The 20,061-nt window shown below is 51.8% G+C and overlaps 4 protein-coding genes across 4 annotated transcripts; 2 read left to right on the plus strand and 2 right to left on the minus strand.

Moving 5' to 3' along the window:
• Positions 1–867: 867 nt before the first annotated feature.
• COCSUDRAFT_19560 (DUF171-domain-containing protein) lies at positions 868–3,313 on the minus strand (the record flags this gene model as incomplete). The annotated part of the gene is made up of 5 exons (XM_005643808.1): positions 868–1,188; positions 1,497–1,727; positions 2,312–2,474; positions 2,910–3,011; positions 3,174–3,313. Coding segments are annotated over 5 exons (957 nt in total), but the record flags the coding sequence as incomplete, so codon positions are not given.
• A 787-nt stretch (positions 3,314–4,100) lies between these two features.
• COCSUDRAFT_34269 (hypothetical protein) lies at positions 4,101–5,829 on the minus strand. The gene is made up of 4 exons (XM_005643809.1): positions 5,526–5,829; positions 5,374–5,435; positions 5,075–5,195; positions 4,101–4,728 (listed from the first exon to the last, which is right to left on the minus strand). The coding sequence occupies exons 1-4, from the start codon at positions 5,578–5,580 to the stop codon at positions 4,655–4,657; spliced, it is 312 nt and encodes a 103-aa protein (XP_005643866.1). The 5' UTR covers positions 5,581–5,829; the 3' UTR covers positions 4,101–4,654.
• Positions 5,830–6,136: 307 nt separating this feature from the next.
• On the plus strand, positions 6,137–11,786 carry COCSUDRAFT_19591 (S-adenosyl-L-methionine-dependent methyltransferase; the record flags this gene model as incomplete). The annotated part of the gene is made up of 11 exons (XM_005643810.1): positions 6,137–6,295; positions 6,892–7,052; positions 7,413–7,554; positions 7,995–8,083; positions 8,371–8,503; positions 8,927–9,085; positions 9,611–9,674; positions 10,148–10,251; positions 10,529–10,644; positions 11,031–11,223; positions 11,610–11,786. The coding sequence occupies 11 exons, from the start codon at positions 6,137–6,139 to the stop codon at positions 11,784–11,786; spliced, it is 1,497 nt and encodes a 498-aa protein (XP_005643867.1).
• Positions 11,787–15,272: 3,486 nt separating this feature from the next.
• On the plus strand, positions 15,273–20,019 carry COCSUDRAFT_54651 (seven-hairpin glycosidase; the record flags this gene model as incomplete). Its single annotated transcript, XM_005643811.1, has 14 exons — positions 15,273–15,340; positions 15,438–15,526; positions 15,640–15,782; positions 15,914–16,056; positions 16,265–16,359; positions 16,508–16,693; positions 16,909–17,055; positions 17,281–17,468; positions 17,920–18,114; positions 18,346–18,387; positions 18,748–18,843; positions 19,037–19,168; positions 19,425–19,499; positions 19,663–20,019. 14 exons carry the CDS (start codon positions 15,273–15,275, stop codon positions 19,819–19,821), a joined length of 1,758 nt encoding a protein of 585 aa, XP_005643868.1. The 3' UTR covers positions 19,822–20,019.
• Positions 20,020–20,061: the final 42 nt, after the last annotated feature.

The following is a 20,061-nucleotide window of genomic DNA, read 5'->3' on the forward strand; positions in this document are numbered from 1 at the left end:
TCACATTTGAGCCAATGATACCAATTTGTGCTTCATTGACTTTGAGTAAAGCATATGACTCTGTGGACAGAGATCTAGCATGGTGTGTGCTGCAGCAGCGGGGAGCTCCTGCCAAACTGGTGGGCCTCCCGAGGGACTTGCATGAGGATACAGAGTGTGCCATGCAAATAGACCATAATGGCAGCCAGAGTTGGTTTGAAGTCTCCACAGGATTCAAGCAGGGTGATGTTAATGCACCCATGCTGTTTTTGGATAGCATATGTAGGCGCATTGAGCACAGGGTCCGCCACCTGGGCATTGATGTTGGTTATAGTCTTGATGGGCACCTCACCGAGTGCAAGAGACCAACCCAGAGCGAGACCTGCTGGATTCTATTTTATGCTGATGATATTGTACAATATCGTGTCACTTTCACAGACTCAGAGCAAAGCTACAGGAAAAGCTTGATATCTTGCGGTCAATATTTACTGAATGGCGAATGGACATTAATATTGCAATAACAAAAGTAATGCATGTGGGGGCTCAAGCCACAGGTGCTGTTCTGGTACATGGGGAACCAGTTCAGGCGGTGGTACAGGTAACCTGTCAGCCACCGCAGCGTTGGACTCTGTAGTATTGGGCGTACTAATAAGCACAGTCAGCCGTGCTTGTATCCTCAATGAACCAACGAACATCCCAATTCCATACTCCAGTATTGTGGCGGATGCGCGCCTTTCCGTTTGCATGTGCTTGCCTCAAGATTGATGTGCATGTGTGTACAGTGTGCTCTGCTGAAACGCTGCTACGGTATCCTTTACATGCATAGTGAATGCCGCAGTCAATAATGAAATCCAATAACACACTCCTAACGTTGCTCTTTGCTCAAATCTATTGTTTCAAACTTGCATCTCCTCCTGCATCTGCATTTTGAGCTGACTGCAGCGCAGGCTGGAAGTAGGCAAGCGATATGAGCAGGGCTTCTTCGGTCCGTATTGTCCTGCTGCCCTGGCCAGGGCATGTGTTCAGCCACAAGTCAAACAGCTCTTCCGCATCTCCCGCCGCCTTCCCTGGGTCTTTCTTGAGGCACTCCTCCAGTCCCTGAGGCCCCCCAAATGCAATGAGTGCATGCTGATGTGGCGGCAGCTCCAGCTCGGCCGCTGACTGGACACTGCCGCGCTCTGAGGTGCCCACCTTCAAGTCATACCCTTCCTGCAGCACCCACAGAGCGCTGTTTTAAACTACAGCAGAGAAGCTTTGCAGTGGTGTCCTAGCCTCTGCTGCTTCATGCTTGCAGCACCATGATGCTTCTTAACTTTTCCAATGATGAAATCAAAGTAGACCTCACATAGGCTTTGTACAGAAGGTGACACAATACCAAAAGATGAGCTCATGCAAATGTAGTCAACTTCAATATGAGCAGCTGGTCTGCTGAGATTTTTATGTGCAAGGATTCCTTAACAGGACAGAGGATGAGTAGCTCAAAGTCTTCACCACAGCAGCAAGTGAGGTGCAGATACCTGGTATGGGCATTCTGAGAAGACAGCAGAGAGGCCCGAGGCGATTCTCACTGTGTATCCCCAGTACGTGCCAGATTCGGCTCGGGGGTCTGAGGGCAATACAACGCTGCCCTCCAGCGTGTCAACACCCTTTCCCAGGGGTCCCCCCTCGACCCTGTGCGGCCGCGGCTGCTCCCCCATCTCCACAGTCACTCGCACCGACTGCTTCAGCGCCTCTGGCACGAAAGCAACCTGCACACAATGTCCGCTCTTCAGCTGCTCCTTCAGACCAGAGCAGTGCCTCCAAAACAGTCATCCTGGTATAAGGTTCTTTCCTCTGCCACTTGGTGGCACAGATTGTGCCGATGCAGCAAATAAAAGGAAAGTCATATGCAATCTGCGTTTCAGCTAGGCTGGCAGCATGTTCACAATTGCGATTGACACCTCGCTTTCTGCAGTGTGTCATGTGCTGAAGGAACTGACATTTCTACTTGCTGCAGTCATCTCCCATGTGCTGGGGAGCATGACTGCTGAGCAGATGGTCACAGTGCCCCCCAGGAGCCTCTGAGGTACGTAACACTGGCAAAAAACATGATGATGATGATGATGATGATGATGATGATGATGATGATGATGATGATGATGATGATGATGATGATGATGATGATGATGATGATGATGATGATGATGATGATGATGATGATGATGATGATGATGATGATGATGATGATGATGATGATGATGATGATCCTCCTCCCATTAGCGCTATGTGAGGCATTGCAAAGAGGAGTGATTCAGTTATGAGTGCCGGCGAGGATCACGAGAAAATGACTCACCTTGTCAAGGCCGACGTCCAGCAGAGAACCAGCCCCTACCGCTGACCGCACGACAACTCCTTCGCGAAAGGGGCGCCACTCGGATGCGCGCATGTGGTGGGGCGCGTCCAGCGGCGGCAGCTGCCCGGCCAGCCGCAGGTCCCGGTGCATCGGGCACAGCGCCCTGCAAGATGCGCGCGCTACCCTTTAGCAACCCCTTTACACCCCCTCTGAATGTAACGCCGCGTGGCACTCTACCATTTTACCACAAACGCCGGGCCCCAGACCCCTAAGTGTGATGCTGAGCGATGGGTCGACTGCTCCAGCATGCCCTGGGAACGAAATACTGCTCTGCTTGTTGCAGCGTGACAGTATCTGCATGTAGGAGTCCATCTCGGCTGCTCCCCTTACTTTACTATGTGGCATCCCTTGATACCTCCAGCAGATGCTCCAGGCAGCTCTGCTTTCTCTGGATCGCACAAAAAGGCAGTCCTGCTCCTCTGAAAAGGCCAGGTCCACGGATTTGTTCCATGCAATACTTTGAGGCAGCATTCAGTGGATCAGAAGGCAAGACAAAGGACAGAAGCAATTCTGAGGGTCAGCAGCAGGCAGAGCTCACTTGCGCAGGTACTGCGGTGTCTCCATAAACTGTAGCACGCGCGCAAGGAAGGCCGCTCCCTTGCCCACACGTCCACTACAGCCAACACAGATATCATCAGCACTTTGACCACTGGTCGGGTCGTCGAGTAAGCCACAGCATACATTGCTGAGTAAAAGCGGAAGTGGTAATCTCTGCTGACTAGTGGACAGACGATCAGGTTGCAGAGCCCTGGAGAGGCAGAAAAACAATGACGAGGCGGGGGCTCACTTGGGACCGGGTGACTCATCGATGACCATAACTTCATCCACATTGAAGATGGCTGCCGTGCGCGCGATCTGCCCCGCAACAAGTGTCGCCAGCTCTGCGGATTGGACATTGTCGATCACTGAAGCTGCCACGGCTATGGAGAGAGTTGAAGGCCTCCTCTGTCTCTTACTTTCCTGCTCCACCGGTGCACTGTGCGTTCCCCACAACTCAATATTGTAGCATGCGCAGCAAGCTTTTTAATTCAAGATTGTATAGGAAAGGGGCTCTGCACTGCACTGGTCCGAACTGCAAATAGATGTCCACCAATCTGCAGCGTCCGGCTGTCAAGAGCAGCGGCACTAATAGCAAAGAAATGCCAAATATTATTCTTTCTGATCGAGTGATATCTGACCAGCTCCGAAGGGATAGGTATTGACTTCGGCTGGTGGGTTGATCTTGAGATCAACAACCAGGTACTCTACCAATGATCCACGCAGCAGTCTGACAACTGACAAGCCACAATAAAGAATCAAACGTATTGGGATATTACCTCTCAGTGACCTCTTTAGTCCTCTTCTTGCTCTTTCTCTCCTTGACAGGAGTGCTGCCGTCCTGCTGTGCACCGGCATCTTCGGCGCTCTTTCTCTTGCTTTTCTTCTTCATTTTTCTATCCATTGAGACAGAGATACCTTGTATCTGTACAAAGCGTTCTGACGCCGATCAAAGAGCTTTCGGAAATTTCAAGCAGCCATTTGCTGACTCATCGTCCTGTCATCATTACTGCATGCCATGCAAGTGTGGGCGATCTGCATGCAAGTGTGGGCTTCTTTCCTTGTCATGTAGTCGTGCTAAGCATTTGCACGTCATTCATCAACGTCTCTAAACAACGGAAGGACTGCCATGTGCATGAGTTCCGACACCAACAATGTGCATGTGGCCGAATTCGAATGGCATACTCGTACTCAGGCTGATGCAACAATGCAGTCGCAATCAATATATATTGATTGCGATATATACAGCATATATACTACTGTAGTATATGATGCGGCACAGTGTCTCCCAGTTGCAGGGATATTCAATTGGGTGACCTGAGGGCTTTGAAGTGAGTCACATGATGTAGCAGCCCATGACAGGTCATATGGAACCGGCAGTCTGAGACTCTGACAGATCGTACCTTGAAGGCAAAGTACGGTGCCCTTAAAGACATTGGGCAAACACAACATTGCGGCAAGACTGTTGTGGAACTGTTCAAAGTAGTTCAATCCAAATCCGGCCTCTAAATTCATTCGAGCAATGGTCAGCTGGATGCCATGCACGCCAGCAAGAAAGCTTGGTCTGTTCAATCCAGATTAGTTCACGGTTCCAAGGTCTCCTTTTTGAGTGTCAACAAAGGTGACACACAAGGTCACCTTTTCGCAGCATGTGCTGTCGACACTCTGCGACAGTTCTTACCAGGTTGCAGAGATCACATGTCAAGCTCAGACTGGCTCGGAGCCACTCCCCAAGCTTGCAACAGCTCAAAGAGGCTTGTCGGGCCGCAGAGCCGCCTCCTCCGCCACAGTGTCTGTGTGGTGGGGCTCCACAATCATGGCTGCACAAGCACACATGTTGCAAGCCTCAGCCATACAGATCTGTGCAGCAATATCATCAGACCGTGCTATCCCCCCGTAAAGCGGCGACCAGATGAGCAGAGCATGCTTGACCCCTTCCAGAGCTGTGCTGCACAGCATGCCCACTCTAGACCACCAAGTAGGGGAATCTTGCCGGGGCTGTGGTAGGGTCACTATGGTCATCTGAAAAGACGAAACGGCCATGCCCGACAGGATGTTCATGAGGAGCTGTCCCTCGCCCAGATCATGGGCTTGGCTACAAGTCAAGTACAATCAGGTGGTCGTGTACCATGATGCCTGCATCAACCATTATAGGTGTGCGCGCACCAAAATTGCCGCGGTCATTCAGCTTCGCCTGCACCACGTACTGTGTCAGGAACTGCGCTGCGTCCCGCCCCTCTGCGCAGAGCTTCTCTATCTCCTTGGGCTCTGTGACGCCTGCAGCCGACTACACACCAGACAGGCCATTGAGTGCATGCAATGCTGATCATGTCAATGAGGAGCTTTGGCCCCAACCAAGCGCAGGCACAACGGGAATCATGCGGACATGAATAGAACGCCTGTGTCACTGTGGTTTGCTGGATGCTTGATGGGCACATCTTGGAAGTAGTGAGGGCATCTGTCACCTGGAAGCGAGCGCGCACTTCTTGCTTTGCTGAGGTGAGCATGAAAGCGTCGCCCTTGAAAGCTGGAACAGCAGTGGGCCCCAGTGAGCTTCAGTGTCAAATCAAGCAAGCGATGCAGAACAGGAGTGTCAGCAATCAGAAGAGGCTTTCACCTGTTCTGATGGATCTCAAGAAGAGCCTGTAAACGGCTAGCGGCTTATTGCTCATTGACAGTAAGACTGGGAGTTGTTCTGTTGTGACTGCCTCTTGCTGTGGAGATCGAGACTGGTGCAAGCTATAGATCGTAATGGAAATACTTCCTGGGGATCTTTACGGCCGAGCATCACACCAGATTCTGTAGTACAGTCAAACAGCACAGTGCCATCCTTCTGCAATCTAGACGTAATCAACTTGCAATTGCCCTGAAAGCACCGGAGGATGTCAGGTTGTCTGCAAATGCAAGTACCCTGCCACTTCGCTATCCAAAACGCTTTCAAATCGATTGGCATCAATATGCAGAGAATCTTACGAACTTATAATCTGGCAGCTCATCGGCCGGGTAGCTGACTTGGCACAGAGCTCTCTGAGAAGGAGATCTGCTAAACTTTGGATGTTACGGACAAATCATATCCTCTCCTCGTGATCCTCTATGCAGCCTCGTGGGAAAGCCCACAACAGACGCAGCAGGTCTTTCGACAGAGCAAGGCAGGCAATTCACGGCAGCTGATCGTGATCAAGGGAACTTCATATAACTTTCTCAAGAGCTGCAAACTATTTTGAAGCGATGGGATCCCTTGGACATGGTCGGATCGATGCCAAGGAACCCGCTGAGGAGCGCGCCGCCCAGAAATCCTACTGGGCTGACCACTCTGCTACCGCGTCGGTTGAGGCCATGATGCTGGACTCCCAGGCATCGGTGATCGACAAGGAGGAAAGACCTGAGGTAACGCTTTGGAATGAAGTTTAGATCTGTGTTGTGTTGTACAAAGCAGGAAAGAGTCCAATTATCACATTGAGAAAGCTCCATATTAGGATGGACCCAGCAACGGCGGCAAGAACGCTATACAACAGCTGCAAGGCAGACTGGCCACACTAGTGATTTTTAGTGTTTTAAAAAGTGTTTTAGAGGGCCCAACAAAGCAGGTTGCTTTTGCTCTGCCGGAATGCTTGCTTGTGTGCCTAGTCATTTGCGATCGAGGGCTTTTGCTGGTGAGCTCTCAAATTTGCATTGGCTGAAAATTGCATTGGCCAGGAATCACAAACGCTGGTGCCTCTCTTTGGCAAATCCTGACATGTCCAGGGCTCTCTCTGATCGGCAATCAACCGTCCAGACGTGCAACGACCCAGACAGCGCCACCTTGCATAAAAGGGGGATTTGACCTATGCTTCTGCTTTTCGGCGGTCACCTGACAGGCAGACACTTACACAAGCCTTGTCCCGGTGCCGCCAGAGGCGCAGGAGGCAGCAGACACTCCGCAGCTGCACGGGGCTGGCGCATGCATGCGTGGGGATGACTTATGTGCGCACATGTGCCGGCAGGTGCTGACGATGCTGGGCTGCGTGGAGGGCGCGCGCATCGTGGAGCTGGGCGCCGGCATTGGTCGCTTCACCGGCGAGCTGGCAGTTGCGGCGCGCAGCGTGCTGGCCGTTGACTTCATGGAGAACCTCATCGCCGAGAACCGCCGCGCCAACAGCCACCGGTGCGTGCACCGTGCCCCCTTCTTACTTTGCATGCAGCTTACTGTCTGACGGTTGCTTGCCCTGCATGCATCTACATCTGCAATTGTCGGCGCCGCTGCAGATAGACAGTCCCATGACTTCCAGATGGCCATGCACAACATGGTCATGGCGCGGCGGCTCTCTGGCTGTGCTTTGAAGGTGCTCCAATTCTCCTAAAATGAGGGACTGTGCTCAATCCTGGCCCTTCTCCCCACCATAACCGTGTGAGGCAGGATTCAGCAGCAATGCGCCGGGCGGCATGATTTCCTACGTAGACCGCACCGGCCTGGTGCAGATATACATGCACGCAGATGGTCACTGTTCTGCTGCTGTGTGCGCAGGCGCAACGTGCGCTGGCAGGTGGGCGATGCCACGGAGCTGGAGCTGCCGGCGGGCAGCGCGGACGTGGTCTTCTCCAACTGGCTCCTCATGTACCTGTCCGACAAAGAGGTCGCCAAGCTTGCCGGCGACGCGCTCACCTGGGTGCGCATGCAATCCAGGCCTGACCCGTTCCTTTGCATGCATGTGATGCTGCGCTGCGGTGCGTTGGTGTGCGGGACGCCCGCAATCCCTCTCGCATACGGTGGGGACGTGGCGCTGCAGATCTTCTGGGCTTGCATCTGCTGGCAGTGCTGGTCCAGATATGATCTGTGCTCCACTACAACCTTGCCGTATGTGAAATGTGAGATGTTTCGAGGTCAGCTGCTGTGAAGGGTGAAGGAGCAACGACCTGGTGGGTCATTTCTCGAGTGAGCACCCTGTGAGCACACTTCCCGATGGTGGTCCTGAGAATGTGGCCAACAAATGCATCAATTGATATTTTTTGGGCCGGGTGTTCGGGCTTCTTGTGAGAAATCTGCAACCTGCCCCATATAACAAAAGCAAATGTGATGAAGCATGAACAAATATCTGTGTGCGTGCAGGTGGTTGAGGGCGGCACGGTGTTCTTCCGCGAGTCGTGCTTCCGCCAGTCGGGCGACAAGGCGCGGAAGAACAATCCCACCCACTACCGGTGCGCTCACATGTTAATACCCTTCAACCCTTTCCTCTTGCATGCCGAGACCCTGCATGCACTGTCACTTTGTGCAGAGGTTGCCAGAATGGCACATTGGGTCAAGGCGGTATTGCAGAAGTAGGATGGGTGGCTGGCTCATCATCACCCTCCTAATTGGTTTTGCACTGTGCACATGTCCTGGGCGTTGGGCTGAATCTTGGCAGAAGAAGAGCACTCTCAGGACAGAGGGAGTAGAGACAGACAGAGATTCATGAGTGTCATTTCACAAGGTCTTGGGTGCGCAGGAACCCGCGCGACTACTTTGCTATCTTTGACAGCGTGGAGACGCGTGAGGCCGACGGGCGCTACGCGCACTTTGAGCTGATTTCCTGCAAGTGCGTTGACACCTACGTGCGCATCAAGAAGAATCAGAACCAGGTGCGCTGCCCAGGGATTGCTGGCTTTTGCTGTGGATTCGAGCAGCTGTTAAGCTGCTTTGTCAGTGGTCATCAAATGAGGAATCCCCTGCAGATCTCGTCCTGTGGACATCCGTTGACCGCATGGTCTTGTAAAATTGGGAATGCTGAGAAGATTGCCCCATATCATATGTGATGGATGGTGCGCCAGCTCGCACTATGAAAGTCCGATGCACACAGGGCTGGCCTGCCAACTGAATTGAATCAAAATTCTTTCAGACGCTGCTGAGACTCTGCACAAGTTCCTTAGTGCCTTTCATTACTGGGTCTTGTGCAGCTTGCACGACAGATCCAAGGGTTGTGACTTGGTCGGAGTCTCTCTGATATTGTTAAATAAGAATGTATTCCAAGCCCGCCCTTGATTTTGTAAGCTTTTCCCGCGCAGATCTGTTGGAAATGGAACAAGGTGGTGACGGCTGAGCCCGTGCGCGACAGTTTCCGCGCATTTCTGGACACGCAGCAGTACAGCTCCAACGGCATCGCGCGCTACGAGCGCATCTTCGGGCCCGGCTTTGTCTCCACCGGCGGCTTGGAAACCACCAAGGTGCGGCCTAGGCATATTCCTCCTATTTCTCCACCTTGTTGCTACTCCAGAATGTTTTCCATTAGCAGCAGAGCATTTTGTGACCACCAAGGATTGGCCTTGAAGGCATTGAAATTTTCCTCTGCCATTTGGTGCTATTTGAAACTACCTTGCGCACCAGGTTTGTTCCGCTTCACAACATATGCTCAGCAGCTAGGCATGCAGAAACCGAGGACAGGCAATGCTTTCGAAACACGACTGTATCAGCACATTTGAATCGCAGATATCCTGCCGGCGCACCTTGGTGTTGCTGCTTGCAGCTTTGGCTCCCTGATCCAACAGCAGAGCTGTTGTGTCACAAAGTGCTGCTGCGCTGTGGCCCGTTGTGCTCAAATTTGTCTCATGCAAGTTGGTCAGTTTGCTGGGTGAATGTACAGAGTATGCAGGCCTTGCAGCTTCTCTGATGTCACCCGAGAGCATGGAAGGCATGCATCAGAGATGGAAAGGGATATTTCAGGGAATGAAGTGGTTCAATCTGTGCTGCAGGAGTTTGTGGACATGCTGGGCCTCAAGCCGGACGAGCGTGTGCTGGATGTTGGTTGTGGCATTGGTGAGGGACCTCGGTACCTTTGATGTGTTTGTCCAGGTCTACATGCCCATATGTTAAATCGAGTCGGCGCCACATTGCCAGCATTTTCCGATATCAATGTGTTGCTGAAGCTGCATGATGGCCTCCATAGACGGGGACAGCAAGCAATGCAGCAGCTGCTGAGAAATTGCCCGTTGCCTCTTTCTTTGGGGATACACTTTGCAGTTTCAGAGCAATGCGCGAGTATTGGACGAGTGCTGTTGCCGATTACAGAGCCCTGGTGTTGTCATGCATGGGAATTTCTGCTATGGTGTTGAAGCATGCCTCACATTCTTTGCTGAAGCTGCTTCTGGGCCCCTGGGAACAGTGACAGCAGGCACTGTTGCCGTTGAGCTGCCCCTTGTCTCTTTTCAATGTGCACTTTAGCAGCTTCAGGATATTTGCTTGTAGCTCTGCAAGTGCTATTATTGATGGCCAACATTGCCTAATTGCAGGAGGGGGAGACTTTTACATGGCGGCCAAGTTTGGCGCGTTTGTGCATGGAGTGGACCTGAGCGTCAACATGGTGACTACAGCACTGGAGCGCACTGTTTCATCTGTCAATGGTCAAAAGGTGCGAATCAATCCACAAGTGCCTGACTTGAACACAGGCCATGTCCTCCCATTGTGTGCATGAAGCACACCTTCTGACTGCTTCTATGCTCACAAGGCCAAGCCGCATGCTTGTAACACTGTTGCATTGCTTGATGTGGGTCATCTGCAGATGCAGGGGTGCTACAACCTGCGCGCATGCCTTCAAATTGCAATGTCATCGTGCAAATGCCTTCTGAGTTGTGAGCTGCAGGCCTGACACGACCTGGTTGTACATGGTGCAGGTATCCTTCGAGATTGCAGACATCACAACGTGCGAGATGGCCAAGGAGTCCTATGACGTGGTCTACAGCCGCGACACCATCCTCCACATCCACGACAAGCCCGCTCTCTTCAAGCGGTGAGACCCACTGCCGGAGACATGACACAAACTGCAATTTAGCAGACGTCCCAGATACTGATCGCGTCTCAGGCTTGAGCTTGGAAACCCTCAGCCTGAGCTGCGATCAGTATGCAATCTAGCAGGGGCCGTCTTGTCAATCCAGAGGTGCTGTGCGGCAAGTGCAGCCCACCGTCCGCCTGTGTATGACGTCCTGCATTTGACCAGTTCATCACTAGATCGGCACCTTCAAAGAAGACCAACTTCTGCATGGGGCATGCCGTGTGCAAGCTAAGTAAATGGTGGCATGTGCCAGCATGGCAGAACAGCAAACAGGCATGCACAGTGCATGCCTTATCAAATCTCGTATTTTAATTTTCAATTTCTGTTTGGCTGGCTGCGCGCAGGTTCCTGGACGTGCTAAAGCCGGGCGGCCGGCTGCTGATCTCGGATTACTGCCGGGCCCCAGGATCGCCGTCGGACAAATTCGCGGCCTACATAGCGCAGCGCGGCTACGACCTGCACAGCGTGGATGACTACGGGCGCATGCTGACTAAGGCCGGCTTTGTCGATGTCAAGGCTGAGGACCGCACCTGGCAGGTGGGGATCTGACACTGGACAAAATTTTAATGTGGGCACCGCAATTGGGAAGGTGCTGGCTGTTGGGCTGAATTGGGAAGGGCAGATTTGCACTCCATTATCATGAAATTTTTATTCTGCTGGCCACAATTGGAAGGGCTGACTTTGCACTGCGTGGTTCATGCAATTGATGTCTGCGTGATCCCCAATGAGGGCTGAGGTACATACAGCCTGGCACTACAGGCTGGTGGCCTCCACACTTTGTCAGCAGTGCCATCTGTGAGGCCCATTGCTGGACTCTCTGTTTTCGAAAGGTTGACTAAGTCCTGTGTCTGCTGCTGACGTTACACGCCCACTGCTGACGCCACGCGCCCCCTGCTGATGTCAAGTGCCCCCTGGTGCTGCAGTTTGAGGCGTGCCTGAAGAAGGAGGTGGAGGCGGCAGAGGCCGGCCGCGAGGAATTCGTGCGCGACTTCTCAGCAGCCGACCACGACGCCATTGTGAGCGGCTGGCGCGACAAGCTGGTTCGCGTCGGCGAAGGAGAGCAGCGTTGGGGGCTGTTTGTGGCTGCCAAGCCTCTTTAGAGGCCAAGCCTGTTCCGTGCTCCGGTGTGATCTGATGTGCTTGTTATTGTGCAGTTGTACAGTGAGGTTTCAGGGCCCTGGTGGCGAGATCTGGATTTTGTGTAGTCTGCTAGAGCTTCCTTGCATCAAACCAATTGGGGTCCAGGGGTCTTGGTTGTGTGGTATTTTTGATGATAGACGCAGTGTGCATGTGACATGTCAGGTCGTGCAGATGATATGGCAGGGACAGATTGACACTGCAATATATATTGAGTAGCGCAGCAATGAAATTGAGTAGATCATCTTTTGTTTGTGCACCACGATAACCTTTAGAACATGAATCAGCAGAGCACAAATGTCTCTGATGCTATGTAAAACTGTTTACGGTAAATATTAAAAAGCATGTGCACTGCGCAGTGCGCTGTAGGCATCCATCATTCTGGCCTGGGCCTTTGAATGAACGAATAGGGAATGCACCCCCTGAGGCCTTCTCCTTGAAAAAGATGCTCTTATTGGAAAAAACTTTCCATTTCCAATCGCCTTGATGAGTGAAATGAGACGCCGTGCGCCTGTGGCAACGGTGACGCCTCGTTCGTAATACGCTGATCCAACTTAATTTGCATAAAAACTTGTTTAGCATCGTGTTATTGGTTCACTTAATGCTCAGGAATGGCCATTTACAGACCTATCGTGCTATTTCCACTCTATATACCGTCGCCAAGGCTACGGTATGTGGGACGAGCATGTCTCCTGTGCGTTCTTGTTGGCACCATTTGCTACATCGGTAAGGGTTGAACGTAAAAATCATCATCTCACACTTATAACGTATTCCTCTGGGTCATGTTTTGAGGTTATCATTCATTGCCTCCGTCCAAGACCTCAAGGGGTATCCCGATGGGCTGATGTGATCTCAACAACAATCCTGGTTGTTGCAGGTGTATTTGACGCGGAATCCAACGCCTCTGCCACAGCAAATGGAAAACCACATTCTTCGCTGGCCCTTTGCAAGGCCAGAATGACAGCTGCAGCAGTGTATAACATCATTTACTCAGTGTACATCTCCATGGCCGTGCTGCTGTTCCTGTGCGCAGAATACCTTGTGGCAAAGATGTACGCAGCCTGTGCTCGACAAATCCTTACAGCTCAGCCTTTCAAGAGCCTCAAATCAAAAGATTTGGCAGACTGGTACCAAGGGTTTTCTCAAATAGCGGCCATTGCGACGTTTCATGAGGCAGTTTTGGCTGTGAGCCAGATGCTTTTCTTTGGGCCAATCATGACAGGTAAACCATTCACAGACGGTCTGCTATTACAATAACGCCATGTGCATGTCATTGTGGCTTTCATGCTTCTCTTGTAATGTTTTCAAATATTGCTAGGCGCACATCTATCACTGAAGGAGCTGGTGGCAGCCAATCTATCTGACAGGTGCGATGCATGCTGATGCAGGTTTTGGGGCCTATGAGAGGCGAGAGTGCACAGAAGCACAGTCAGCGGAAGGATGCTATGCGGCGTTAGCTTTCCCACACCTGGCAATGTTTTTGCTGGCCGTCATCTGTGTGACATTCTTTTCCTGCACACTGGCTTTTGCCGCCAGGCTGCTTGAATTCGCAGTGTTTCTTGCAATCTCCCACATGCAGACCTTCTCACAGGCGGCATCCGCATGAGGCAAAGGGAGTGAGCTGTGTCAGATAAATTTTTTGAGTCAAGAGTCGGGAGCTCCATGTGAGTGGTAGCAATGTCATGAATCATGCTGCTGTCATGGCAATAGTGCAAAGGAAAACAGCACACAGGGATGGTACATTGCACAACATTGGTGCGGTTCTGATGAGTGCAGTCTGTTGTATGCACGCTTCTCATCCTTTCTGGGGTACAGCTTAAGAAAATCAGCATGGCAGGAGACAGACCAGCTTGGAACTCAGGTGAACTTACTTCACCATGTTGTCACAAGCATGGGTAACTCTGAAATATATATCTGTGAATTGCAGACTGCAATGCTTTAAGACCTTTGTGCTGCTATAGCCAGCGATTGATGGCACAGTTGACTCAATGCTTGATATCTAGAACAGCACATGATGAGCTTATGTTGCCCGCCTGCTGGTGATCCAGAGAGCAGCATATGAAGTGCACCTATTGGATCCTCTGGGCAGCAGCGCTATCCAAACGCCGGGCCACTGCCAAATCAATTTCTCACATGTGGCCGCCATCTTGTTCCGCAGTCCATAGACTGAAAGCTTTGCCATAATTCTTATAGATTACCTGGCGGGCACCTTCTTCTCTCCACATCTTAGCACGCTGCAATGCAATCTCATTTGTGTTGATGTCAGTGCTTTACTACTTTGCAAGTGCTCGCTGCACTTGAGAAGTACTGTGCAACATAGAGGAAATGACTCACATGTACTTGTGGGTGCAGCAGTTTCCATTTATTAACTCAGCGATGTCCAACGCTTTTCACACAGACGGCATAACCTGCAAGATGCGACAGTAAACCTTAGACAATCCCAGCAAGCCAAGGCATCTTGTCTCATTAATGATTTCGGCCCCTTCCATAAATCTGAAGCAGGCAAGGATTATGCAAAAGAATGAAGGCCTACATATGACAAGATCTACTATGCCACGAAAGCTTCCAAGCAATGCGAGGACAGTTTGTTGACGGCATGTGCCCTGGATATCGACGGTGAACACTGGAGAATGGGACGAAGTCGTCACCAACCTCATTACGATGAAGAAGAATTTGATACAGTATCTTTGTTGTGAGCGTCATGTGTGCTTCACAATTTGGAGTGAGGCAATCTTGGATTCGGCAGCCAAGTCTGCAGCACTGCGGCCAGCACGGGGTCCACCGCCGTTGGTGGACACAGCGGCTCGTCCATTCTACGAATTATTATTTACAAATATGCTGTAGGCGAGCGCATTGAAGATATCGTCCACGATCGCGACGTAGAAGCAGCTTCTCTGGGAAACTGCTGGCAGGGCCTCAATTGGCTCGCCCCAGGTTTGGCACATGCATGCAGGAATTGGCCATTTCGAGCTCCCACGACAAGATTCAAGACTGCATACAGAAGGTTTCAGTGGATAAGATGTTACACATTTGACATCGTCTGGAAAAGTGCCCTCTACGTTGTGTTCGTTCCAATCTTCCTAATAAGACGAATCTTGTGGACACTGCAGACATCACGTCCTATCTTGGTTGAATCTTTCGAGTGCGAATGGTAGTATGGCATGATGCGTGACACCATTTTTCCAGATCACCGGCTATTGTCGAGTACAGCACCACACAATTCGTCTCAAGAAAATAGCTCTCCATCTTGTTATGATGGTCTGGAAAACACGCCAGGGGACAGCCAGGATGCATTTCATAGCTGCACTCGCGATCCTCTCAGCAGTGAATTTCTCTCACGGAAACATCGGAGCAAAGCGCAGAGGTTTGCAACTTGCATGGAATAGTCTCTTTCTGCTTTGTGGATATCCAAGGAACTGGATGGGACGGTTTATTTCTATCTGAATCCGATGATCGGTGTCCCAGGAGCAGGTGTAGAGGAGCAGCGGAATTTGATGGAGAACAGTGTCCGAGAAATGTACGCCTGAGCGCCTCAGCTGTACTTTGGGCCTCTGCCTGTGGTTCATGGCGTTGGTCAATTCCTACTGACCTGCCAGTCGGTCATGTTGTTGCAGGATCGATCACGCCTACAGCAATTACATGGATGTCGCCTTCCCGCACGATGAGCTGAAGCCCATAGCAAAGACTTACACCGACTCTCTAGGTGCCACCAGCATCTGAGCTTCTGCTCTTGCTGTGCTGCCATGCTGCATCAGGTGTACTGCTACATCCCCAAAAACGATTTCAAAGCTCTTAAGCGACTTGTTCACCCTGCAGGCGAGTTGGGAAATGTGAAGGGACTGGCAGGCAACAAGGGCTATTCCGGTGTAGCGCTGACGCTCATTGACGCACTCAGCACCCTGGCTGTGATCGAGGATGCCGCCAGGTTCCATGAAGCTGTATCCTGGCTGACCAAGAATGTGTGCCACTGCCACCAATGTTTCACATCCTACCTTCCTTCTCTTTCCAATGCTCTGCTGGACAAGTAGAACAAATGTTCGTGGAGACAGATTGATTGTGGTTAATGCAATGGATCTGTGTTTCCATGCAGCTGTCGTTTGATGTGGATGTGCGAGTGAATGTCTTTGAGGCGAACATCCGGCTGCTGGGCGGTCTGCTCAGTGCGCACCTTTTAGCAGCCGATCCCGTGCATGGGCCAAAACTCATGCCTGAGGGCGCCTACTCTGGCGGCCTGTTAGATTTGGCCCTGGATCTGGGCAAGCGGCTGCTGCCTGCCTTCATGGCCAGCCCGACAGGCAAGACAACCCTTTGATCTGGACACCAATACACACTTGCCCACATTTCTACACCGTTGTTGAGAGAATTGGCATGAGTACAAACCTGCGGGTCCATTCGGTGCCATTTATGGTGCAGGGCTGCCCTATGGATGGGTGAACCTGAGGCACGGGGTGTTTCAGAACGAGACTGAGGTTGAGACAAACACAGCTGCATGTGGATCCTTCACTATAGAGATGGGAGTGCTGTCTCGGCTGACAGGCACGCCTTTGTTCTGCCAAAGTTCACCTAAATTATCCATGGAACGAAACATTGTCATCAACACCTCCAACCAGGAGGTTTTCCCTGGGCTTATTGAGGTGTTGGCTTGATCTAAGAGATTGCATTAAGACCATAAAAGCGCATGCAGGGTTGCCACAGTTTGAGTACCATGCCAAGCGCTCGCTGCAAGTGCTCTGGTCGATGCGCACACCCCTGGGCTTGTTTGGGACCGCCCTGGACATGCAAAGGGCAGTCTGGCTGGACCCCAATGGCGGCATTGGTGCATCTGCCGACAGCTTTTATGAGTACCTGCTCAAAGCCTACATCCTCTTTGGTGAGCCTTCCCACCGGCTTTCCAGTGCATGAGCTTCCTCATAGATTATCCTCATGTGCAGCATTTGTGAAAGGTGTCAGGTGCCAGTGTAATTCATGCCATTTACCAGTCAGGGAGGGAATGATTCATGCATTATCGATGATTTCTGCATGTCTGCAAATAATACTAAGGCACGTGCAGAAAGACATATTTTGAAGTGTACACCATGCATGCAGGGGAGATGGAGTACTGGGAAATGTTTCAAGCTGCATACACAGCAGCCATCAGACACTACAGGGATGGAACATGGTACCCACAGGCAGACATCTGGATGGGCGCACACACCCACCTGCAATTCACCTCCCTGCAAGCCTTCTGGCCAGGTAGGGGCAACGTCTTGACCTCACGCAGCTTATCCAGTCATAGTGCTACTCCAGCATGTTTTCTTGTGATGTGTTTTTATTCGTCTGAGTGGCCATCATAGAGTTCTCATGCATGTCTCATATTTTTTCCCCAATGCCAAGAGCATGGGTTCACATGGTCACCATGCTGTCGTGGTGCAATATTCGCAGGCAATTTTTGATCTGTTGCATGACATGTGCATGCAGGCATGCAGGTGCTGGCCGGTGATGTAAAGGCGGCTGCTGAGAGCTTCGCAGCTTTCTTTGGCGTGTGGCAGCGCTTTGGCTTGCTGCCTGAGCGGTATCTGTATGGCGGAAACGGTGCCCTGCACTCCACCGAGCAGTACTACCCTCTCCGGCCTGAGCTCATGGAGAGCGCCTTCTACTTGCATCAGGTGCACCGCTGCTTTATCCTGATTTATCCTGATAAATGAGCAGCTCACTAGTGTGGATGTGAAGCCGGTTTTCTGATTCATCTTCTGGCATGTGTGCTGGGAATACGATATGGCGACTTCTCAGTGTGGCCCCAGCAGACAAGACGAGTTGGTACCCAGTCGTCTCTCCAGCGTAATGTTGCAAGGTGGTTGTCATTTGGATTGGGGGACTTGTGAGAGGGACGAGGCCTGGGCTGAGGCTGCCTGCTTGTGCGCTGAGCTCAGCAAGGGCCTCATCTTCTCTCGCTTGCTGCGTCTGCGAACATACGATCATCACTCGCACCATGGAACAGACATGAAGCAGGATTATGGTTCCTCTTAGGGGGTTGCTGCACGAGGAAGTGTCTCAATTGGAGCCAAAGCCAGGGAGCAAGCCGTTTCATGCTGAAACACGAGGTGTCTGGCGCGGCAGGCGACAGGGGATGTCGCGTACATGCAAGCTGGGCAGCACATGCTAGAGAGCCTGAATAGGCACGCCAGGGTGGATGGGGGCTACGCCAGCGTGCGCAGCGTGGGCAGCATGGAGAAGGAGGACCACATGCACTCCTTCTTCCTGGCAGAGACCTGCAAGTACCTCTTCCTGCTCGCCAACGACTCTTTCTGGAAGGTCTGTGCCTTACAACCTCTTTGTTACTGTAAACTTTCGGTAATGCAAACCGCGATGCTCTTACTACAGAGAGTGAAACAAGGTCATGAATCAGGAACCTCGATTATCTCTCACAAGCTCATTGCTTATTGCATGCCGCTACACATCATACTGAACATGTAAATGCTTGTCTGTGCCGAAAGAACATTTCTGGTTTAAAGCCTCCTGGAACGAGCTTTCGTATGGGTGCAGGGGGGAAATTATGTCTTCACAACAGAGGGCCACCCAATCCCGGTCAACCACCCTCTCATGAGGCGGGGCCTGCCGCACTGCACAGCAGCCAGCGCCCTCACTCCCACTGCCCATGCATCACAAACCACGCAATCGGCAGACTCTCCGCCCGCTGGTGCACACACAGAACCAGGGGTAGACCTATCCGAAGTTAGGAACTGCGGAGGGGACAGCGGGGCTGCAGCTGCAGGCAGCTCTCCTGCAACAGGGAGAAGTGCAGGCGACGGAAGAAGCTTCAATGGGGAGGAAGTGGTGGTGGTTCAGGAAGGGGTGGCGCAGGAGCAGGAATTAGAAGCTAGGGGGCCAGGAGGGGCGTTAGAGATGGGACCGGGGTTGGGAAAGCTGCAATGCAGAGGGGAAAAGGGCGTGAGGAGGGTGTATCATGTGCCGCTTGAGTGGGGGACGCTGCATGCCAATGCGTCTGCGCTGGACGCACTCGTGTGCCCAGACTTCACGCAGGTACTGCATGTTGACATGTGGGAGCTCTTTGGGTCATAGTTTCCCTTGGATAAGTTGCCATGCAGTAGAAGCTCATAAGGATGCAAGGTGGCACTGATGATATTCACATTCATGGTCACCATATGGGCTGCGCTGCGCATCTCGTCTTTCAAGTAAAGAAGTACATCTTGATGATACCAGGCTGCAATTGCAGGTTAGCACGGTGGAGAGTACATGCCACATCAGGGACAGGAATGGTGATGGGTCATGCGGTGCAAATGAGGACTGTGGCGTGGATGGGTCGTCATGCAGACAGCGCAGCTGCAGCGAACATGGATTCTGTGTGGTACGCACAATTTCTTTCTCCAAACTGCCAAACGCCAAGTCTGCAACATGTTGCATCTGGGGCTTCCACCTCATTTCTACATGTTTTCGGATTCATGCCTGCGGTGGTAGCTTCCACTTAAGCCAATTGATTAGAATGCAGTGTTCTCTGGGTTTGTACTCAAGAAAGTTCCGGGCGTGCCGTCTTGTGGAGGCATTTATCACCGCTGCTTGTAAGTGCAAGGGTGTTTAATATTGGAATTTGTTGCTATGTGCAGGCGCAGCGGGATGTTTTGGTCCAGCACATCAACCAGCCAATAGTTATCCACCAGGCCGGGCAGCCAGCAGTCCATGTAAGCCCCTTCTCTATTGCAGGCCACTCCTGCCATTTTCTGGCTTTGCCTTTGCATGCTTCTTTGATGCTGGCTGCTCCGCTCCGCTCGAGGAAGGCAAATCTTGGCTTGACACTACCTTTCAGATTGCCAACACAGACGGGTGCGAGTGTGCTGTGCGCAGATGCAAGGCATGCAGGTGCAGGGGCTTCAGGTGCAGGAAGTGGCGGGGCAGGAGGCGATGCAGGGCTTCATGAAAATCATCTTGCAGGTGCAGCAACACCTGCAGCAGCGGCTGCCGGCTTCTTCCGGAGGCAGCGGAACCATGCAGCAAGAGATGTAAATGACTCAGGAAGCAAAGGAAATGACCGCCCGCATGTGACTGCATTCAGTCCCGCTCTATCAGGAAAATGCAGTGCAATTTTGACAGGACCAATTGGAACTGAACGGATTTGGACCTTTAAGAAATGCGTTTGAATGCTCTCCAGGAGTTTGTCAGATGAATCTGTAGAATCAATTCTCTACAACCAGCACCTGTACCAGTGCCTTGCACAGGCATTCCAAAAGCCCGGACACTGTACAT

Source organism: Coccomyxa subellipsoidea, assembly GCF_000258705.1.
Source record: "Coccomyxa subellipsoidea C-169, whole genome shotgun sequence".
Classification (NCBI taxonomy): domain Eukaryota; kingdom Viridiplantae; phylum Chlorophyta; class Trebouxiophyceae; family Coccomyxaceae; genus Coccomyxa; species Coccomyxa subellipsoidea.